At 40.5% G+C, this 16,588-nt stretch overlaps 1 protein-coding gene across 1 annotated transcript in view; it reads right to left on the minus strand.

The window, feature by feature from the left end:
* Positions 1–16,588, minus strand: part of LOC134518901 (dipeptidyl peptidase 4-like) — a 43,539-nt gene that overhangs the window by 3,643 nt on the left and 23,308 nt on the right. Inside the window, exons 16-25 of the mRNA XM_063342270.1 lie at positions 16,450–16,574; positions 15,453–15,500; positions 14,847–14,945; positions 12,752–12,821; positions 11,319–11,513; positions 9,903–9,957; positions 7,754–7,853; positions 6,036–6,100; positions 737–809; positions 409–482 (exon numbers count right to left, since the gene is read on the minus strand). Of these exons, the coding sequence (XP_063198340.1) occupies positions 409–482; positions 737–809; positions 6,036–6,100; positions 7,754–7,853; positions 9,903–9,957; positions 11,319–11,513; positions 12,752–12,821; positions 14,847–14,945; positions 15,453–15,500; positions 16,450–16,574 (904 nt within the window). The remainder of the gene's footprint in view (positions 1–408; positions 483–736; positions 810–6,035; positions 6,101–7,753; positions 7,854–9,902; positions 9,958–11,318; positions 11,514–12,751; positions 12,822–14,846; positions 14,946–15,452; positions 15,501–16,449; positions 16,575–16,588) is intronic.

Consider the following 16,588-nt stretch of genomic DNA (forward strand, 5'->3'; position numbering starts at 1 on the left):
ACTACTTGTCTTAAAAATTCAACAGAGAAAACCCCAAGCGTGATAGACAGGTTATCTTGGACTTAGCTAAAGTTAACCTTTCTTTATATCCTATCTGTAAAGTACTATTCATTGGATTTTGGGTGTATCACAGATTGGGACGGGCTTGTCTGTTTGTCTGAGAACACAAAAAAATTAACAAAATGAAAGATTAAGTAAGCAGGGTCAAATACAAGAAGGAGCTGCCTTTTTTTTTTTTGTACAGAAGATACACGAGTGCATTATGTTAAAATTTCAGTTACTGAACCTGAAATGCAAGTGAACTTAGTTTAAGATGGCAATTGATTTATACCTAATAACAGGTAGCTTTTGCTATTATTCTCATAATACAAACCTATTTGTATGATGATAAACAAAACAGAACCATACCATTGCCTGAAAATCCACTTCAGCATCAACAAGAGCTTTGGAAATCTGCGCTGCTTGCTGAAAGTGAACATTATCTGAAAAGTGGAAGAAGAAGAGGAGGGAAAAGGTAAACAAAAAATTGCTTCTGTAGTACTCTGGGGGGCAAAGCAAAGCAATGAACACAGCAGACTCCCCAGCACTGCTGACTGAAACACAAATTAGTTGCAGAAAGCAGTATTATTTTATTGACGTAAATGTAACAGCCTTGCCCCTTCATGCTTTTGTTTTGTCAGTAGTAGAATTGCGAACCTGTCTGTAATACTAAAATGTCTAATTAACTGCAACTCACCATCTGCTGTTCCATGAATAAGGAGATATTCAACTTGCTTGAATTTTTCAGCTCTGGCCATTACTGTTGAACTCTGAAATTAAAGAAAAGGAAAAAAAAAGAAAAAAGGTGCTATTTATTAGAAGACGATTTGCTACCAACCGACTTTGATTCCTGTTGACACAGTCTGGGGTCCTTCAGATAAAACCAACAACCCCTGCTCCCCCCCCACACCCCCAAGCGGCACGTTCACATACCCAACCACAATGGGCTCACTCTCAAACCGTTGTGCCCCGGGGCCTGTAATTATTACCAAGGGTTATGTCTGCAAAGTAACGGGCAATTCCAGAGGGGAAGAGTTTTGCAAGTGAGATGATACACATTTAATGCATTGCTAACATGTTGTTAGCCTGCAGCACACCACTTGCCATAGGTTTCCTGTGCAACTGCAGACAAGTTAAAAAATGTTGCCATGGCAACAGTGCACCCTATGATAGCGAGGAGCAGATATTGCAAAGACTACATGCGTTATCTTCCCCACCAAAATGTACACTAGTTTACCTTTAGATAAGTCAACAGAGCTAATATTTCATCAGTCTCAAGTAAAAATGGCTGACAAGTTTAAAACAATGTTCCCCCCCAAATATGATAGAGAAATGCCTGAAGGAAAAACCCACTAGGCAAAAAAAATCTATGAATAGAAGTCAAGCTACATTTTGGGAATTGAAACACACTACGTTGATGAAAAAAAATAAAAATTGGCAACTAAGATTAATGGGGAAACTTAAAACACAGTAATATACTCCCTAGAACACACTGACCACCTGACTTGCTACTGTTGCTAGGTACTGAAGAATGAGGAAAGTAAGGATGTGGTAATAGCTTTAATTTGTGCAAGAAAAGGGAATAGACTACTGCTCTGCCATCAGAGTGGGAAGAAGGAATGGGACAAGAGACAAGATGTTTTAGGCTTGGTAAGACAACCAGCGTAATAGGGCAGAAATACACTGAATTAAATTTTCTTCTATTAGCAACATATAGGGGTTCTCTGCTGAAAATGGCTGAATCCCTGCAGAAGTTTTCTCTATATTACAGCAGTGTAAAATCCATTATGGCAAGGAAAAAAAACCAGTAAACATTAAGAACAAAACAATGTGGTCGTTTGGGGTTTTCTTGTTTTCCCTTCCCCACCTTGTACTAAGGCTGTATCCTTGCACTGGGATTTGCATTTAGTACCTCCCCAAAGTTAAATACATTGTATTACCAAGACACAGAAGGGTTCTAATTTCCTGATGTCTCTTGTACACTCATGAATCTTTAAAACAAGCATAAATATTAAATTCCCTATGTCATGGCGGAATAGCATACCACAACCCTCAGAAGTGAAATGAGTTCTTTGTAGTTATTCAACCAAATTTAAAAACAAAGTTCAGCAGAGAGAACAAAACCTCCCTCCAGCCTGGAACACTGCAATCGCCCTCTTTTGATAGGGAAAGGCTGCAGAGCAGCAGAAATCCCATCTAATCTATGGAAGTCCATGCACACTGGAAGCATGACACTATCCATTGAAATGAGCTGGTATCATGCAGTGAGAACCGATAGTTACGAGAGCACCAAAAGCTGGAGAGAGGACTTTGATTCGGTGAGGAGCACTGGTACAGCAGCCAACCAAAAGAACAATTCAGAAAGTAATGGCCCAGTGATACAAAGAAGAAGAATTAAGAAACAGAACAAAGCAGCATCCTTTCAGTGCATCATTCTCCTCATTTGCAGAGGGAAACTTAATAGATTGCCTTTATAAGCTTTATTCCAGCAAGCTGGTGCTGGTTTAAGGGACAGCAAACCTTCTGCAAGTGGAAGCCTGACTTGAGCTACACTTCTGAGAAACTCGACTTTCCAAAAGCAGTTTTAGCAAAAGGATGTCACTATTTTTTCCCCCTCTCCAAGCACTAAACAAAATAAAGCTATTTGTAAAATACTTCAGTAAGAAGGAACGCACAGAAGAGATACTTTCTCAGTTTTTTTCCTCACTTGCCAGTGATGTCTCACTTGCTGTACACATACTCAACATGAAGAGTCCCTTCCCTAAAACGTACTTTAAGGACACAGTACTTCTGCCAAAAAAGAAGGTTGCGAGATAGGGAGCAATCTCAAGTTAGGCACAGTTACAGCACAAAGCAACAGCTACATCAGCCGAACAAACCTCAAGTGGACAGCAAGCACATACAACTTAATTTACACTTTCCCTGTCATAGTGATACTGCCGGGACAAAGGTTCGGAAAAGGTAACGTGTACAAGTACTGAGAATTAGGCCCTGCTGAGCGTAACTGGCTTTTCTACAGCTCACACAGCAGTCAACATTTTACCAGCACTCCACAAACAAGTTAAGGTTTGGCTGAAACTGAAGGTCTCTCTCCCTTTAGCATATTCTCAGATAATAGAACAAATGTCAAATCAGTACAAGATGGCATATTTACAAAATTGTACCCTGTTTTGCATAACCTAATGATGCAGCAGTTCTTAAGGACTGAACATTTCAAATCTGCTAGAAAAAAATCTTGCCAAATCTATGACTGTTTCAAACACTTGCCAAAAGCATATCAAATTCAGAGTGAACTGCAAAATAGTCTTCTCACAAGTTGAACAGTCTCTTCGGTATGCTCTGCGTGGCTACTGCATCTGACCTCTACAGCTCTGCCCTGATTTAGTCTCAAGTCTTAGACATCAGGGTCAGTTCCTGCCGGGCAGACAGCTCCGCTCCCATTCAGCCTACCATCCCGACACAATTACACTGGGAGCTCCACCCACGCTTGCTCCTTTCTTTAACAAAGCTCTAATTTTTAATAGTTCACAACTACCTTAAAAGGCACCCATCGCACCTAATTAGCCCACTTAAAGGAGTGCGAGTCATCCCTCAGACTTGACTCTTGACAAAGAGTATTTAACACCTCAGATTCTCTTCCTTCAATAAATGTGAAACCTAATGTTACAGTAATGCAAAGGTAGGGTCACCACAACTAGTTTCTTGAAACTCTATTTTCAGTCATTAGTAATACTCTGTGCATTAGAAAGGTGCCTGGCAGCACTCATCTTTTCTAAGTAGGTGTGTACACAGTCTCATTTCTTTTAAATTAGGGCAGAGTTTAAATTAGCGTACAGAGTTTATGCAACCTTTCCCTTTTCAAGCCAGCTTTATAGCGCATGCAGTAGGATAGAGAATATACGATGCAGCACGCAAACCTGACGGTACCAAGTTAGCAGTTCAGAAATGCTTTAACAGCTTCAGCTAGGAGAGCTTTCAGGACATGTTTTGCATTTACTTGCTAAAAAACATTCAGTTCAGCAAACAGCTCTCATCAGCGACAAGGGGCCAGGAGGCTGGCTACTAGGACATGGAACAAAGGGGCTGCCAGCCAGGAACATGCTGGGCTGAAGTCAGTAAGGGTCTTCAGCAACAACAAAATCCCACAACCCTTCCATTGATGCTATGTGAAAAACAACCAACTCATTTCTCCAGCTACCCTAGCCCTCCAGGTTTATATGGAGAAGTAAATTCCAAGTAATACGTTATTTGGGGGTTTTAACAACTAATGAGGACTTAAGTTGCATTTTCCTATCTCTAGAAGCAGCAGTGAAGTGTGACAATCTGATCTGTGCAATTACCCCTCCTCCATCTAGCCACCATTCTCCCCAATTAGTCCTCTGAGTAACACATTTGAAACCTTTAGCTCTTTGGTACTGGCAGTTTCAACGTGGCCATTGCCAGCAATGGATACTATGCCAAGAAAATCCGACTCCTGGCTTGAAAGGATTAAACAGTCCTCTGTTGCCATCTGTGCCGTGAAGCTGGTGAATGACTTTGTGCACCCAGAGCGTTAACGTTCGTTCTGCACGACGACAGTAACTTCTATTTACACTGCTACCTCGCAGACCTCCTACTGTTCCCGCTGCCTTAAAGAAACCCATTTGGAGAGAGGCAGGCGGGCTGCTGCGGGCTGCTGCTCAGTCCCCCGCGGGCCGGAGCAGCTCGTGGTCAGAAGCAGCAGATGCAGCACCAAGTCTTCCAGCAGTCACTACTGTGGTTCTCAGTTTTGACCAGAACGTCTGATACAGCAGTTGACAAAACTAGATTACTGTAGTGATGTGTCAAAACCGACGTTTCAGTCCATATACGTATGCATTTATATGTTTTACCATACTTTTAAATCAATGAACCCTTTTTTTCCCCCCATGGCCCTTATTTTTTTAATGCATCAAGACACAGTGCGAAACCGTCTTATAGCCTATTTACCAACCCAAACACAGAGAATGCCTCACCTCTTTGCCTCTAACTCCCATGTTGGGTTCCAGCATCACCATGTCTGAACACCTCTGTGAAACATCCCACTAACCAGGGCACAAAGTACCCCTCACATCCCTCACAGTTCTCCAGTAGCCACTGTATTTCCACCTAGATCTGAAATATCAAAACCTCACAGAAGGCTTGGGCTGCTGTGCCCTACTCCCAGCTACCCGTGACTTCAGAAAGCCCTTGAGGCAACAAAAAGCAGCTGGCACACGGTAGAGCAAGTCAAACAATTCATCAAGACAAAAAAAATCTACAGGTATTTTTCTCCCATTAGGACACCTGGAAATGCCTCACTTCTGGGCAAGCATTAGTCATTTTAGACCAAACCTTGGCCACCCTGCATTCGTGGAAATGGGGACAAAATTCCAGCCCCAACACTGCTGCCTCTCAGTTGGTCTGTAACGTTTGATATGGTCACGGTACAGACTTGCCTACCTGTCAAAGTTTCCTAATATTTGGGAGATTTTGCTTTCCCTGAAAAAACTTGCAGATTCCTAAAGCAAGAAAGTTCACACAATACCCATTTGTTTTAAAATTACATTTCAGAAAGAACTGGAGTACATTTGTTTTGGTGCACATGTTGTTTAAGATAAAGCATAGTTTGCCCACGAGCATATTAAATTTTAAAACAAATTTGTTTCTTGGTGATTAAAATAAAACAGTTTTTACAGCTTGTTTCGCAGTCTGCAAAGTAGCCAAATGGAGCTGAATGCAAAAAACCCAAAAAAGCCAAACACACCAAACAAACAACAGAAACCCCACCCCATACAGCAAGGAGTAACCGCCTCACGCAAATCCACATGCATGGGACGGCGGCCTCTGGAAGCCGAGTCTAACAGTTGTAGCTGGAAAGAAGAAACAAACTTATTTCTTCCCATGGGGAAGGATCTAGGCTGTATAAAGAAAACGAGAGTGGTTTAGAAAACAAACAGCACACTTCAAAAAATGAAATAACATGATTTCTTTCTTACATTATAGTTGTTCAGATTATCACTTGCTATAGGAAGGCCCATGTATCGCTCCGTGTATATTGAATCTGTAATTAAAAAAACAAACAAACAAACAAACAACAAATCCAGAATCTGCTACTTAATTTTCAGTCTGTCTAGCAGAAATGTTACCCACTGATACGAACAATAAGAATGCATACTGGAAACTGGGGGAGGGTGTGTGTGGAAATAAAGGAAAAAAGATAAAAACAGGCTTTCCACAATGAGGCGTGTAGGTAACCATCAATATTCAGAATATTTAATCTTCTTGTTGCCATGGACACCTGAATGCTGAATATTAATAAAGTACTTTGTGTCAGTGTTACCTTATTGTTATTCTTTCAGTAATCCTAAAAAAATTACTGAAAATCTTGCAGTAAATGACTAGCATTTGAAAAAATCTTAAACATTTTATCTAAATGTTTACTACTAAAAATTATAAGATGCAAATGTAGCAGTGGGCTAGGACTCAGCTTGGCTTTATGTTATATATAGTAAAAATTAAGTGTCTCTGATTTTCCACAGATTTTTCAGCATGGTATCATATTACATTTTTTTGCAGATTTGCTGCTTCATTTTAAGCCATTCCAATGAATGGGCTGTTGCCATATTCTAATGCCCATTTGACTTCTCATCGGCATGGTCATGCAGGTTTGTTGGGGTTTTTTTGATAACCCTCTTTTAGCTAATCAACTAAAAGTGGCATTTTAGAGATCCTGATCTTCATTAAAAAAAAAAAAAATCTCCTGCCGTACTGTAATATTCATGTCCAAAACATTATGAAAACATCCCTACATCCGCAATGGACTACTGCTAAGACCTGGGAGTATGATTTGATCTGTTGAATTAGCCGGAGCACATAATACACTATTACACAGCCTCTGTGCTAGTTGCAGAATGATAAATTATGCCTTATTTAGCAGAGGTTTGCCAGGAAAAGCTTTCTCTTGAGTGTTTTTGGACAAACGAAACCAGAAAAATGTCAGAATGTGGTCACACTGTACCAGCACATATTATATTTTTAACTGTATATAATTTTTGTTAATCTAGGAGGAGGGCCCTTATAACTATTTATAGCCTCATGCAACTACAACCTTCTAGACTATAAGCTCGAAGCACGTACAGACTTGTCCGCTTATTCAGGTTTTCCTCACATCGAGCTATTCTTAAGATTAATTAGATTTATAAAAATCACAATTTTACACTCTAAAAAAAAAAAAAAAAACCAACAAACAAAGACAATTCAAATCCTATTCTGTTACTTTTCAACAGTAAATTGCAACGCAAGTTTGATGTTAAGCCTCACAGTTTGTTCTTGTAAGTGAAATAGCATTTTGAAGAAGCAAAGCCTAATAGCAATGGATTTCTGACACACAATACTGGTCTCAGAACACACGGCAGCTTTGGAAAGCAAATACAGACACGTTACAGTAATTCCACAAATATGACAATAATTTAGCCTTCATTAAAGTTATAGAGATTACCTGGAATTGCGGATCTGACTTCTTAAAATGGGAAATAAGATTTAGGGCATTGGTTTAATTCTGAAATGCAGTACCCAGGAGTTCATAAAAACAGACCAAGTGGCATTTACATGGCATCTAGTAGATACTCAAAGTTCCGCGCTATGAATCAACACTTTGCAGCATGTGCACCGCAAGACATATGGGAATCCTTGTAACGAGGAAGCCATCACATACCATAATATTGCCAACGTGACACGGGGGCAACCGCTATTCCACACTTGAACACGCCGCTTCCAGAGCCAAGCACCATGGAGGTCACATATCCCCCATAAGACTGAGAAGAAAACATTGCTGTTATTTTAGTCGGAAAGAAAAGGATGGGGCCCATCTGCTAAATGGTTCATCAGACATTTATAGGCTCAGCGTTTTTCATATTAATGAACTCCATTCTGAATTTGGGTCAGATCTCACCCAGCCTGCTCAGTGGGGGAAAGAGGCATCAAACAGCGCATGGCAGCTGCGGCGCCGATGAATGAGAACTTGCCGGGGAAAAGGGGGCAAACGCCGCTGAACTGTGACTCAGCTGAGGATGACAGTGTGTGGCAGCTCCGTAGGCAGCAGCGAAAGACAGGAAACAAGACACTGCTGAACCGCTGTGTCCCTCTCCGTGCTGGGGGCGTGGGTGGAAGCAGAGCTGGGGCCCACAACGCGCCTGATGAGTAGCTGCACCAGGGCATCCGAAAATTTACAACTCCCTCAGAGCAGGCCTACGGCAGCTCACTTGCTAACTCTCCTCCAAAGCGTCAGGAGCAAGACTGTGACTGGGGAGCGAAGGATCTTCTGCTGAGTCTGTGGGAGGAACTGTGCAGCAACACACTCCTCGCTATCCACAGAAAACTCACTCGCGGTCTAGCTCGATACGCAGATGAGTAAATATCTGACACACTTGAGCATCCAGGCAGCAAGATACCTAAACAATGTCAGCAACCGCCCAAACGACTGCCCTCACTATAGTTTGAAGGGGTTATTTAGGAAAATCTGCCCACCCACAGTCAAAAAGAAGAGCAATTTTTGGATCTCACTCCTGTCTTGAAACCAGATTACAGGCACACGGAACTGTATCTTAGTTCAGAGCCCTTAAATGTTTGCTCCAACTTCAATACTTAGGTCCTCCCAATGAGATCAGCAAAATAATGTATGTACTTAGTAATTAAACCCACGTATAAATACGTTGCCTACCCTGGCCACCATAAAGATATTACTGACGAACCTATGGCAAACAAAATGAATGTACATAGGTGACAGGCTGACAATGAGCAGCTGACAATCTGAAAACTCATAAAGAAAATCTGTTTGCCCACAGGTTCAGTATCCAGGATGCACAACCCCAGCCTAGCTCCAAAGAGGGCTGCTCTGCAGCTGTTCATCCCAAGGCTCATGAGGAGCAGGATGGGAATGCATCAAGTTCTCCATTTCTGCAGAAAGAATTTCCCTCCCACTAAAGTTACTACACTTGACTTTGTACGACACAGAGATGTTTACCCCCACAAGAAAAGCTACTAAAGGCACAGTCATCATCTTGCCACCAAGCAAATGATTCACTGGTGCCTGTCACCAACAGTGACCAAATTTCAGCTCGCAATTTAATTCAAGATCCTGCGTGCAATCCCGCATATACTTAAGCACAGTACGCTTAAACAGAGCGTGCAAGAATACTCCCTGTGACACCAGAAGCATCAGTGAAACAGCAGCCTGGGACACAGAAGTGTTCAGTTGGAATCAAATAGATACCACTAACGCCACCTACACACCTAGCCTTGCAGCTGAGGGGGGCTGTAAATGCTATTAAACCCTCCCCTCTACCATGACAGGTTTTAAAGTCAGAGAAATCTGGCCTCTGGTTGGACATACTGCTGAAATAAAACACAGCGAAGCACAACAATATAGCAGATTTAGATATTCTCAGGCTGCTGGTAAAGGCACGACAACCATGCCATGCAGCTGGTTCACATGTAATTTTACATCTTTTTTAAAAAATTAAAGTCATCAAACTAACATGAAGAGACACTAGTGAATATACACTGGGATTTTTTTTAAAAAATATTGGTTCGTCTTGTACACAGGAACTTGGCAGTATCCCTTTAAACTGTTTTTAATCCCTCTAGTAGTCCTAATTCCTGTTTCAAAGGCCCCTGAATGCCTGCAAAGGGATGATGTGTACAGGAGCTTGCAAGATGCACTTCATCAGTTCAGTTATTGGCCTGTGCCGAGACCCCAGAGGTGCCTCACACTGAACACTCCAGCACCTCACACACCCAGCAGCACAACCAACCCAATTGTTACCATTAAAAAATAAGCTAGCCAAATTTATTTGAGTACTTACCCAGCCCCAAATAGCTATTCTGTTCTTATCAACAAAGCCCATTTCAGAAAATTTCCTGAAAGCAAACAGAAGAATTAAATGCTTAATGGACGGCAGGTATCTGCCATGATACAGACGTGTCTATTTTCCATCACATCTGCCTCTTTGTATTGTACAAATAAGCATTTCCCACTTCATCACAGGGTCTGCATATGAAAACAGACAACACTTCAGGCACGTGTGTCTTTAAGAAATTCAGAAAAACATCTGTGCATGTGAAAAACCAAAACCTGGGTTCTCTGTAAAAGCCCTCAAACCACACTCACTGACATTTGTACTTTATGAGGTTGGACTTCATGAGATTTCACCACCCGCCTCGGCTTTTTTTTTTTTTTAAAAAAAAAAAAAGAAGAGGAGCAACACTCAAATTGCAGCAGTAAAGGACAGGCTGACACCTGTAAATCCAGTCAAGGTTAAAAAAAAAAAAAAAAGATTCTGAAATGCTATTTGTTTAAACTCATTAACATTTTAAAATCCAAGAAAGTAAACCCCGTAAGATCACTTATTGGTGATTTTGAGAGATTCATATTGACATCATTTGGTTTAGTGAGGTTCTACAACCATGAACCAAGTGATGAAGACTATGATATAAAGGCTGAGCAGTTCAGATAAGAAACTCTGTCACAACAGGAACTTGCAAGAGCTTGGAGTAAAACTTCAGCTCCAAGTTCCTTGGTAGCATGCTCTTATAAACCTTATGAAGAACGACTGAGGGAGCTGGGGTTGTTTAGCCTGGAAAAGAGGAGGCTGAGGGGAGACCTTATCACCCTCTACAGCTACCTGAAAGGAGGTTGTAGAGAGATGGGGGCTGACCTCTTCTCCCTGGTGACAAGTGATAGGACGAGGGGAAACGGGTTCAAGTTACGTCAGGGGAGGTTTAGATTAGATATTAGGAGACATTTTTTCACTGAAAGGGTTATTAAACATTGGAATAGGCTGCCCAGGGAGGTGGTGGATTCACCATCCCTGGAGGTGTTTAAAAAAAGGGTAGATGGGGCACTGAGGGACATGGTTTAGAAGTGGCTCTTGTCAGGGTAGGCTAAAGGTTGGACTCGATGATCTTAAAGGTCCCCTCCAACCTCAGCAATTCTATGATTCTATGATTCTATGCTCTTCTACCAACGCGACAGCTATCGCCTCTCTAAACCCAGAGATATGGCAACCCTGTAGTACAGCATTAACCTTCTCTCTCTTTAAGCATAAAATGATGGCTGGCCCATAAATGACACACTTCAGCATACAAAATTAATGCAGAATTTAGTTATGTTTTTGCCAGTAAATTCAAGATGACCATTCAAACCCTCCATATTTCCCCCCCACACACACAATAAGCACAGAAAAGAAGGAGCAGGCCTCGACCATTTCACTGTAGCTCACCTGGCTGCTTCTATCTGATCTTCCACCTCATACGTTCCCAGCCTTCGGTTTATTGCGTGCATAATTTCATCCCCTTGGTATCCACTTCCTCTGCCGTCGAAGCTGGCCACAATGATCTGCTCGGTGCTTGCAAGGTAAGTAGCCCAGCTGATCCGGAAGGTAAAATCTACTTTCTGACTACAGGGTCCTGCATACCTGGGTGAAACGTGTCACAGAATTCAGGCATTCTCACATCAAGCATTTGAAATACAATTATTGCCGACAATTTTCAGCAACTAAAGAAGGGTGAACTTTTAAATTAAACTGAGCAAACAAGAAAAGCGTCACTGACTGACTCCAGCTGCTGCTTTGCCTGGACACTAAAAGCAATATGCTTTTTTAAAAACATCAACTGTTAATCAAGAAAGCAGGCTGGATTTTATGTGTTTTATTGCTTTCTGCTCTAATGAGAAACTTTCATTATTTGGACTTTAAGCAGCTTATCAGAAATCCAAACCATGGCTCTCTAACCCATTTTTCCAACTTTCAAAAGCAAAGAAAAAAATATTAGGAATTCTCTCTATCCAGCTTTGTTTCTGTACACTTCTGAAGGAACTTCTGGTATCAAGATCACGATGAAGCAGAGGTAATCCTGACAAAGGCCCAGGTAAGTCCATAAAATAGAATCAAAACCAAAATAAGTCTTAATAAGCAAAGAGCACTGACTGCTCATTAAAATGTTCAATAGTCTTGTCAAAAAGTGTTACAGTGCTGCCGAATTACATTATATAAAGATGTATCTAACAATTAACAGCTAGTTTCCTTCTGGAGTCAGCTTTTCATAAAAAGAAGAAAACGTTAACATTACTATTTTAACGAATAGCTAAATGTCAGTAATTTCCAGTGAGAAGAAAACATACCAGCATAAACAGAAGTACCTGAGGAAGAACGGACCAAATAGCATGTGCTCATGGTCTTGAATTTATGAAAAAACAGCAAATGCAATCCTGACCACAGGATGCAGTCTGCCAACACCTGCTGACGCCCAAATACCCCCGACAAAACACAACGTCACGCTCACTACTTCAGCTTTAGGATACACGGCTTATTCAAGGTTTCATTCTGGAACGCAATTTCATTGAACGCGATTCCTAATCAACTCTAAGAGCAGAGAAGGAGGTAAGCTGACGCTTCGTCCTGGCTTTTAAGTCAGATACAGAATGTATCTGCCTCACTGCCACCAGCAGAATACGTGCTTGTTAAGCATTACATCGTATGGTACAGGAATCTATCACGAATGGGGATACACCTCATTTTTTTTCATTCCTTCTTAAAACTACTTCAAGAAGTAATTAGAAACGTGCCAGTTTTGTGTTCCCCGATCTTATTAAACACATTTGAAGTAGATGAAAGTGATTATTAACATGACACTGCCATGCAACTTGAAGACTTACACATCAAGGAGCAGAGGGTACTTCTTTGATGAATCGAAATGGGGCGGCAATATCATTTGGTACCACAGGTCTACAAGTGAAGAGAGTTTGACTTGGGTTAGTTTTCCAGCGAGATATTTTGGCATGCATTGCAATTCATACAAGAGCATATCTGAGTCACCCCTGAAAAATTAAAAGGTAGTTTCATCTGAACTGTCCTAATATATATGGGTAGAAGTTCCTAGCTGATCTAATTATTTTTTTTTTAAAATGTTTTACAGCTAAGTTAGCAGAAAGTCTGGAACTGGTATTTCTACAATAATAATAAAATTGGGGGACTCAACATGCTGTCTTGTTGCATTATCCTACATTATGAGCTTACATGTAAAACTTGGTAAGTCTCTACAGTGGTAAAGCTCACACTAGGTCAAAAATGTTTCTCTACTCAAATTTCTCTCCCAGGACTAAAAAGAAATTTTAAATATTTTGCACCTGCCAGACAGGCTTTGCATGACAGTTTGTAAAGCACCCCAGGAACACCCAAACATCTATTATTTCTCAAGCAACATTCATTCCAGTTCCATCAGTGTTACTCTTTCCACCCAAGCTGACTGCGAGTTAGCTGAACGCTTTAAAGGCACACCGGCGGGTTTTGCAAACCGATGGGCTCGATCGCTTGCTCAAAAATTTTAAAAGAACTGATGCTGCAAAGGAAGCCTGAAGCAACGCTGGTGGACTGCACTGCAGTAATAGCCAGAGCGCAAGTCTTACAGAAATTTCTCCAGATATATGCATAACATTAAAACAAACACAAAAAATTAACAATCGAAATGGAACACACGAAAATAAGAATTTTAATTTTTTGTGTACTCTATAGTCACGGGAGCAGATTTCTTGTTTGATAACATACGCGGATTTTGTAAGCACACTTGGAACCTGAATTAGGACTACATAAATGGATTTATTTCTCCTATTTGTGACAGTAAAAATAGATTCCCCTTACCCACAAGCTTTTACCCTGAAGAGATGAAGGAGTAAGAACAAAGAGGAATAAAAAGATGAATATACAACTGATAGCACGAAGAACATCTTTAAACCTCCATCTTGCCTGGAAGATTTCATCTTTAGCCCTAGTAAAAACGTGACAGAAATAACAGACAGAAAACACAAAGATAAAGAGAGTTATTATATCAATAAGGTAACAGCGGAAGGAGGGAGGCATCAAAAAGAACAGTTAACAGTGACTGACAGAACTCAATACAGTTTGTAAAATATAATTCCATTAAGAATATTCATTCATTTTATCAAGAGAAAGTTTGTCATGAAGAGAAAAGCTGGTAGCAAAGGCTGGAGCAAGAAGAGTTCGGATACCAGGGCTGCCACCGCTGGTCTGTCTGACGTACCTCGGCCTAGGAGCACACCCACAAACCAGGGGAGCACCACTAGCAAAGCATTAACACTTCGTTTTCTAGCATTTTGTTATACTCTGTATTCAGAGGTTTATGTAGTCTTGGAGCGTGAAGGTGCTTTTAAGAAGGTGACTATTCAATCCAAATATTCCCCTACGCAAAGTCCAAAGTGATCTTGTTGAACTGTAGCCTAAGGGATTTTGCAAGCTTTTCCATTTAGATTCTGTGTTCATTTTTTGATAATAACTGAACTTCTCCTCCACTATCCCAACCTGCTAACACAAACCAAAGTGACTTGTACCTGTAAATTAAGTCCTATTTGAATTTACAATTTAATTTAAATTCAACAATTCCTATGAGCTTTGTGCCCCCTCCCCACTACTCTTATTTATTTAATGTAGTGTTAGGGACTTCTGTTTTTCAGGTAATTATCAAGGAAAAAAGGGTTAAGCCACTTCATCATGAAAACAAGAAGATACCCCACTAGGGAAAAAAACATATTTCAGAAATGAATATTTTGGGATTTCAGAGTAAAAAATAATGTTTGGGGATGTAAAAAAAAATAATAATTCTTGTCTTGCCTTTAAATTCTGAATAACTGCAATAATCCCCACTACACCCATCTTTTCTGCCATACTTTTCATCAGAAGACCTTGAAGCACTCGGTGAAAGGGACATAGAAAGGTAAAACGTGTTTTTGAACTTACCGTATCCACCTACACTAATGGTTTCAATTTTTTTTGACGGCATCTGAATATCTTTCAATGAATTTTCCAGTTCAGTATTATTTTCCAAGTATCTGAGGACTAAATAACAGAGTTAGTAAGAGTCAAAGATTAAATACATTATTTTCAAATGCATTGCTCTTTAATTATGCACTACTTTAAAAATTCAATCTGAGATGATAGCAACCTACATTGCAGTCTTAGTTTACTGCAGTTTTTGGTTTCCGTCTCAGATTCAATGTTTACGATGTAGTTTTCATTCAGTAATTTAGTAACCAGAAAGCTGTTTTCCCCATTTTTCATCTAAATGCAATTTCAGAAAAACTGAACAATTATCCAGTAAATATGTCATACATTAGTCACTGTTTTCTAGCACAATGTAAAACGATACTAAATAAACTATGAATGAATGTATGCCAAGCTATATAATTTATTCTTCTGGTTAACTATACTAGAGCAATTATCTGAAATTAAATTTACTCCTTATAAGTGACATTTTAATTACTATACTAAGCAATGAGAACAAAATTAAAATAAATTTGCAGTTTTCTGGCTCAGCACAAATTATACGTTAAGAGAATGCCATACCTCCATCATCGCTGCTTCTGTGCAGAGTAGATACAGGCAGGCCAGGACCTGTTAAGAGAGCACGAAACCTTCACGCTTGCATGCTGTCTCAAAACACAACCCTCGTGAAGTAATTGGAAGTGGATGAATCATAAAAGCTCAGAACTCTTTTCCCTCCAGTCTGCACAAGCTGGATTTTAAGTTAGTAGGGCCCAAACTCAAGCCACAAGATCCCGTAAAACATTCAGACTGTCTCACAGGCCAACCATATGGTTGTGAGGTACTGGAGAATTAAACTCGCACTCTTTTGCAAAGTCTACCCATCCGTTGTAGACCACAGTTTGGAAATCAGCAAGCCTTGTCACGGAGACCACGGCAGTCGTCTTCTAACAACCATTTTTACAACCTGACAGAACAATTCCCTCTCTGCTGTCTGTCCTTCTTGCCCACAGATCAAGCAAGATCTCGTCATCTTAAAAAAAAAGCATACATTTCAATTTAAGGGAAATTTTAGAGAAGATTTTACTTTTACCACCCTTTGATTAACTTATCTCTTGTATGATCTAGCACAAGCACCTGCAGGTCAGAGACAGACCACCGTCCCATTGCTTCATTTAGGATTATATTCATTGGATTATTTTTTGAATAGCACTACCTATCTTAATTTTATTCGCACACATAGAGCGCCTCTCTTTACCCAGCCTGTTGCTCATCTTGCTCCCAGAGCCTCCCATTTCCTTCTACAGACAGAGCTCCCCACGCAGCTCATGAGGAGATGCAGAGCGGACAGGAGTGTTTTGCACCTCTTTCAGGTCCACCGACAGATAGAACTATCAAATTTGTCAAGGTGCTTTTGAGCTTACGAGGGAGTATGTTTTTCCACTGCCAATGCATTTATCCAACGATATCAACATATATCATTGTTACACAGTGCTCATCAAGATCTTGACGAAGTGAACTTCCCCACCCAACTAATCAGTGAGTCACGTTTATGTCAATTAATTCCGGATATACTCACCAAGACAATCTAGCTGATAATACTGTGCGTCTTTGCTGAAGGACACAGAATAATACTGGCATCTTTCTTGATTCAGATCACAGCTAACACATTTAGTAGAATCTGGACTGCTTTCCAAGAGCACTCTGCAAAGTAGACG

Source organism: Chroicocephalus ridibundus, chromosome 7, assembly GCF_963924245.1.
Source record: "Chroicocephalus ridibundus chromosome 7, bChrRid1.1, whole genome shotgun sequence".
Lineage (NCBI taxonomy): Eukaryota > Metazoa > Chordata > Aves > Charadriiformes > Laridae > Chroicocephalus > Chroicocephalus ridibundus.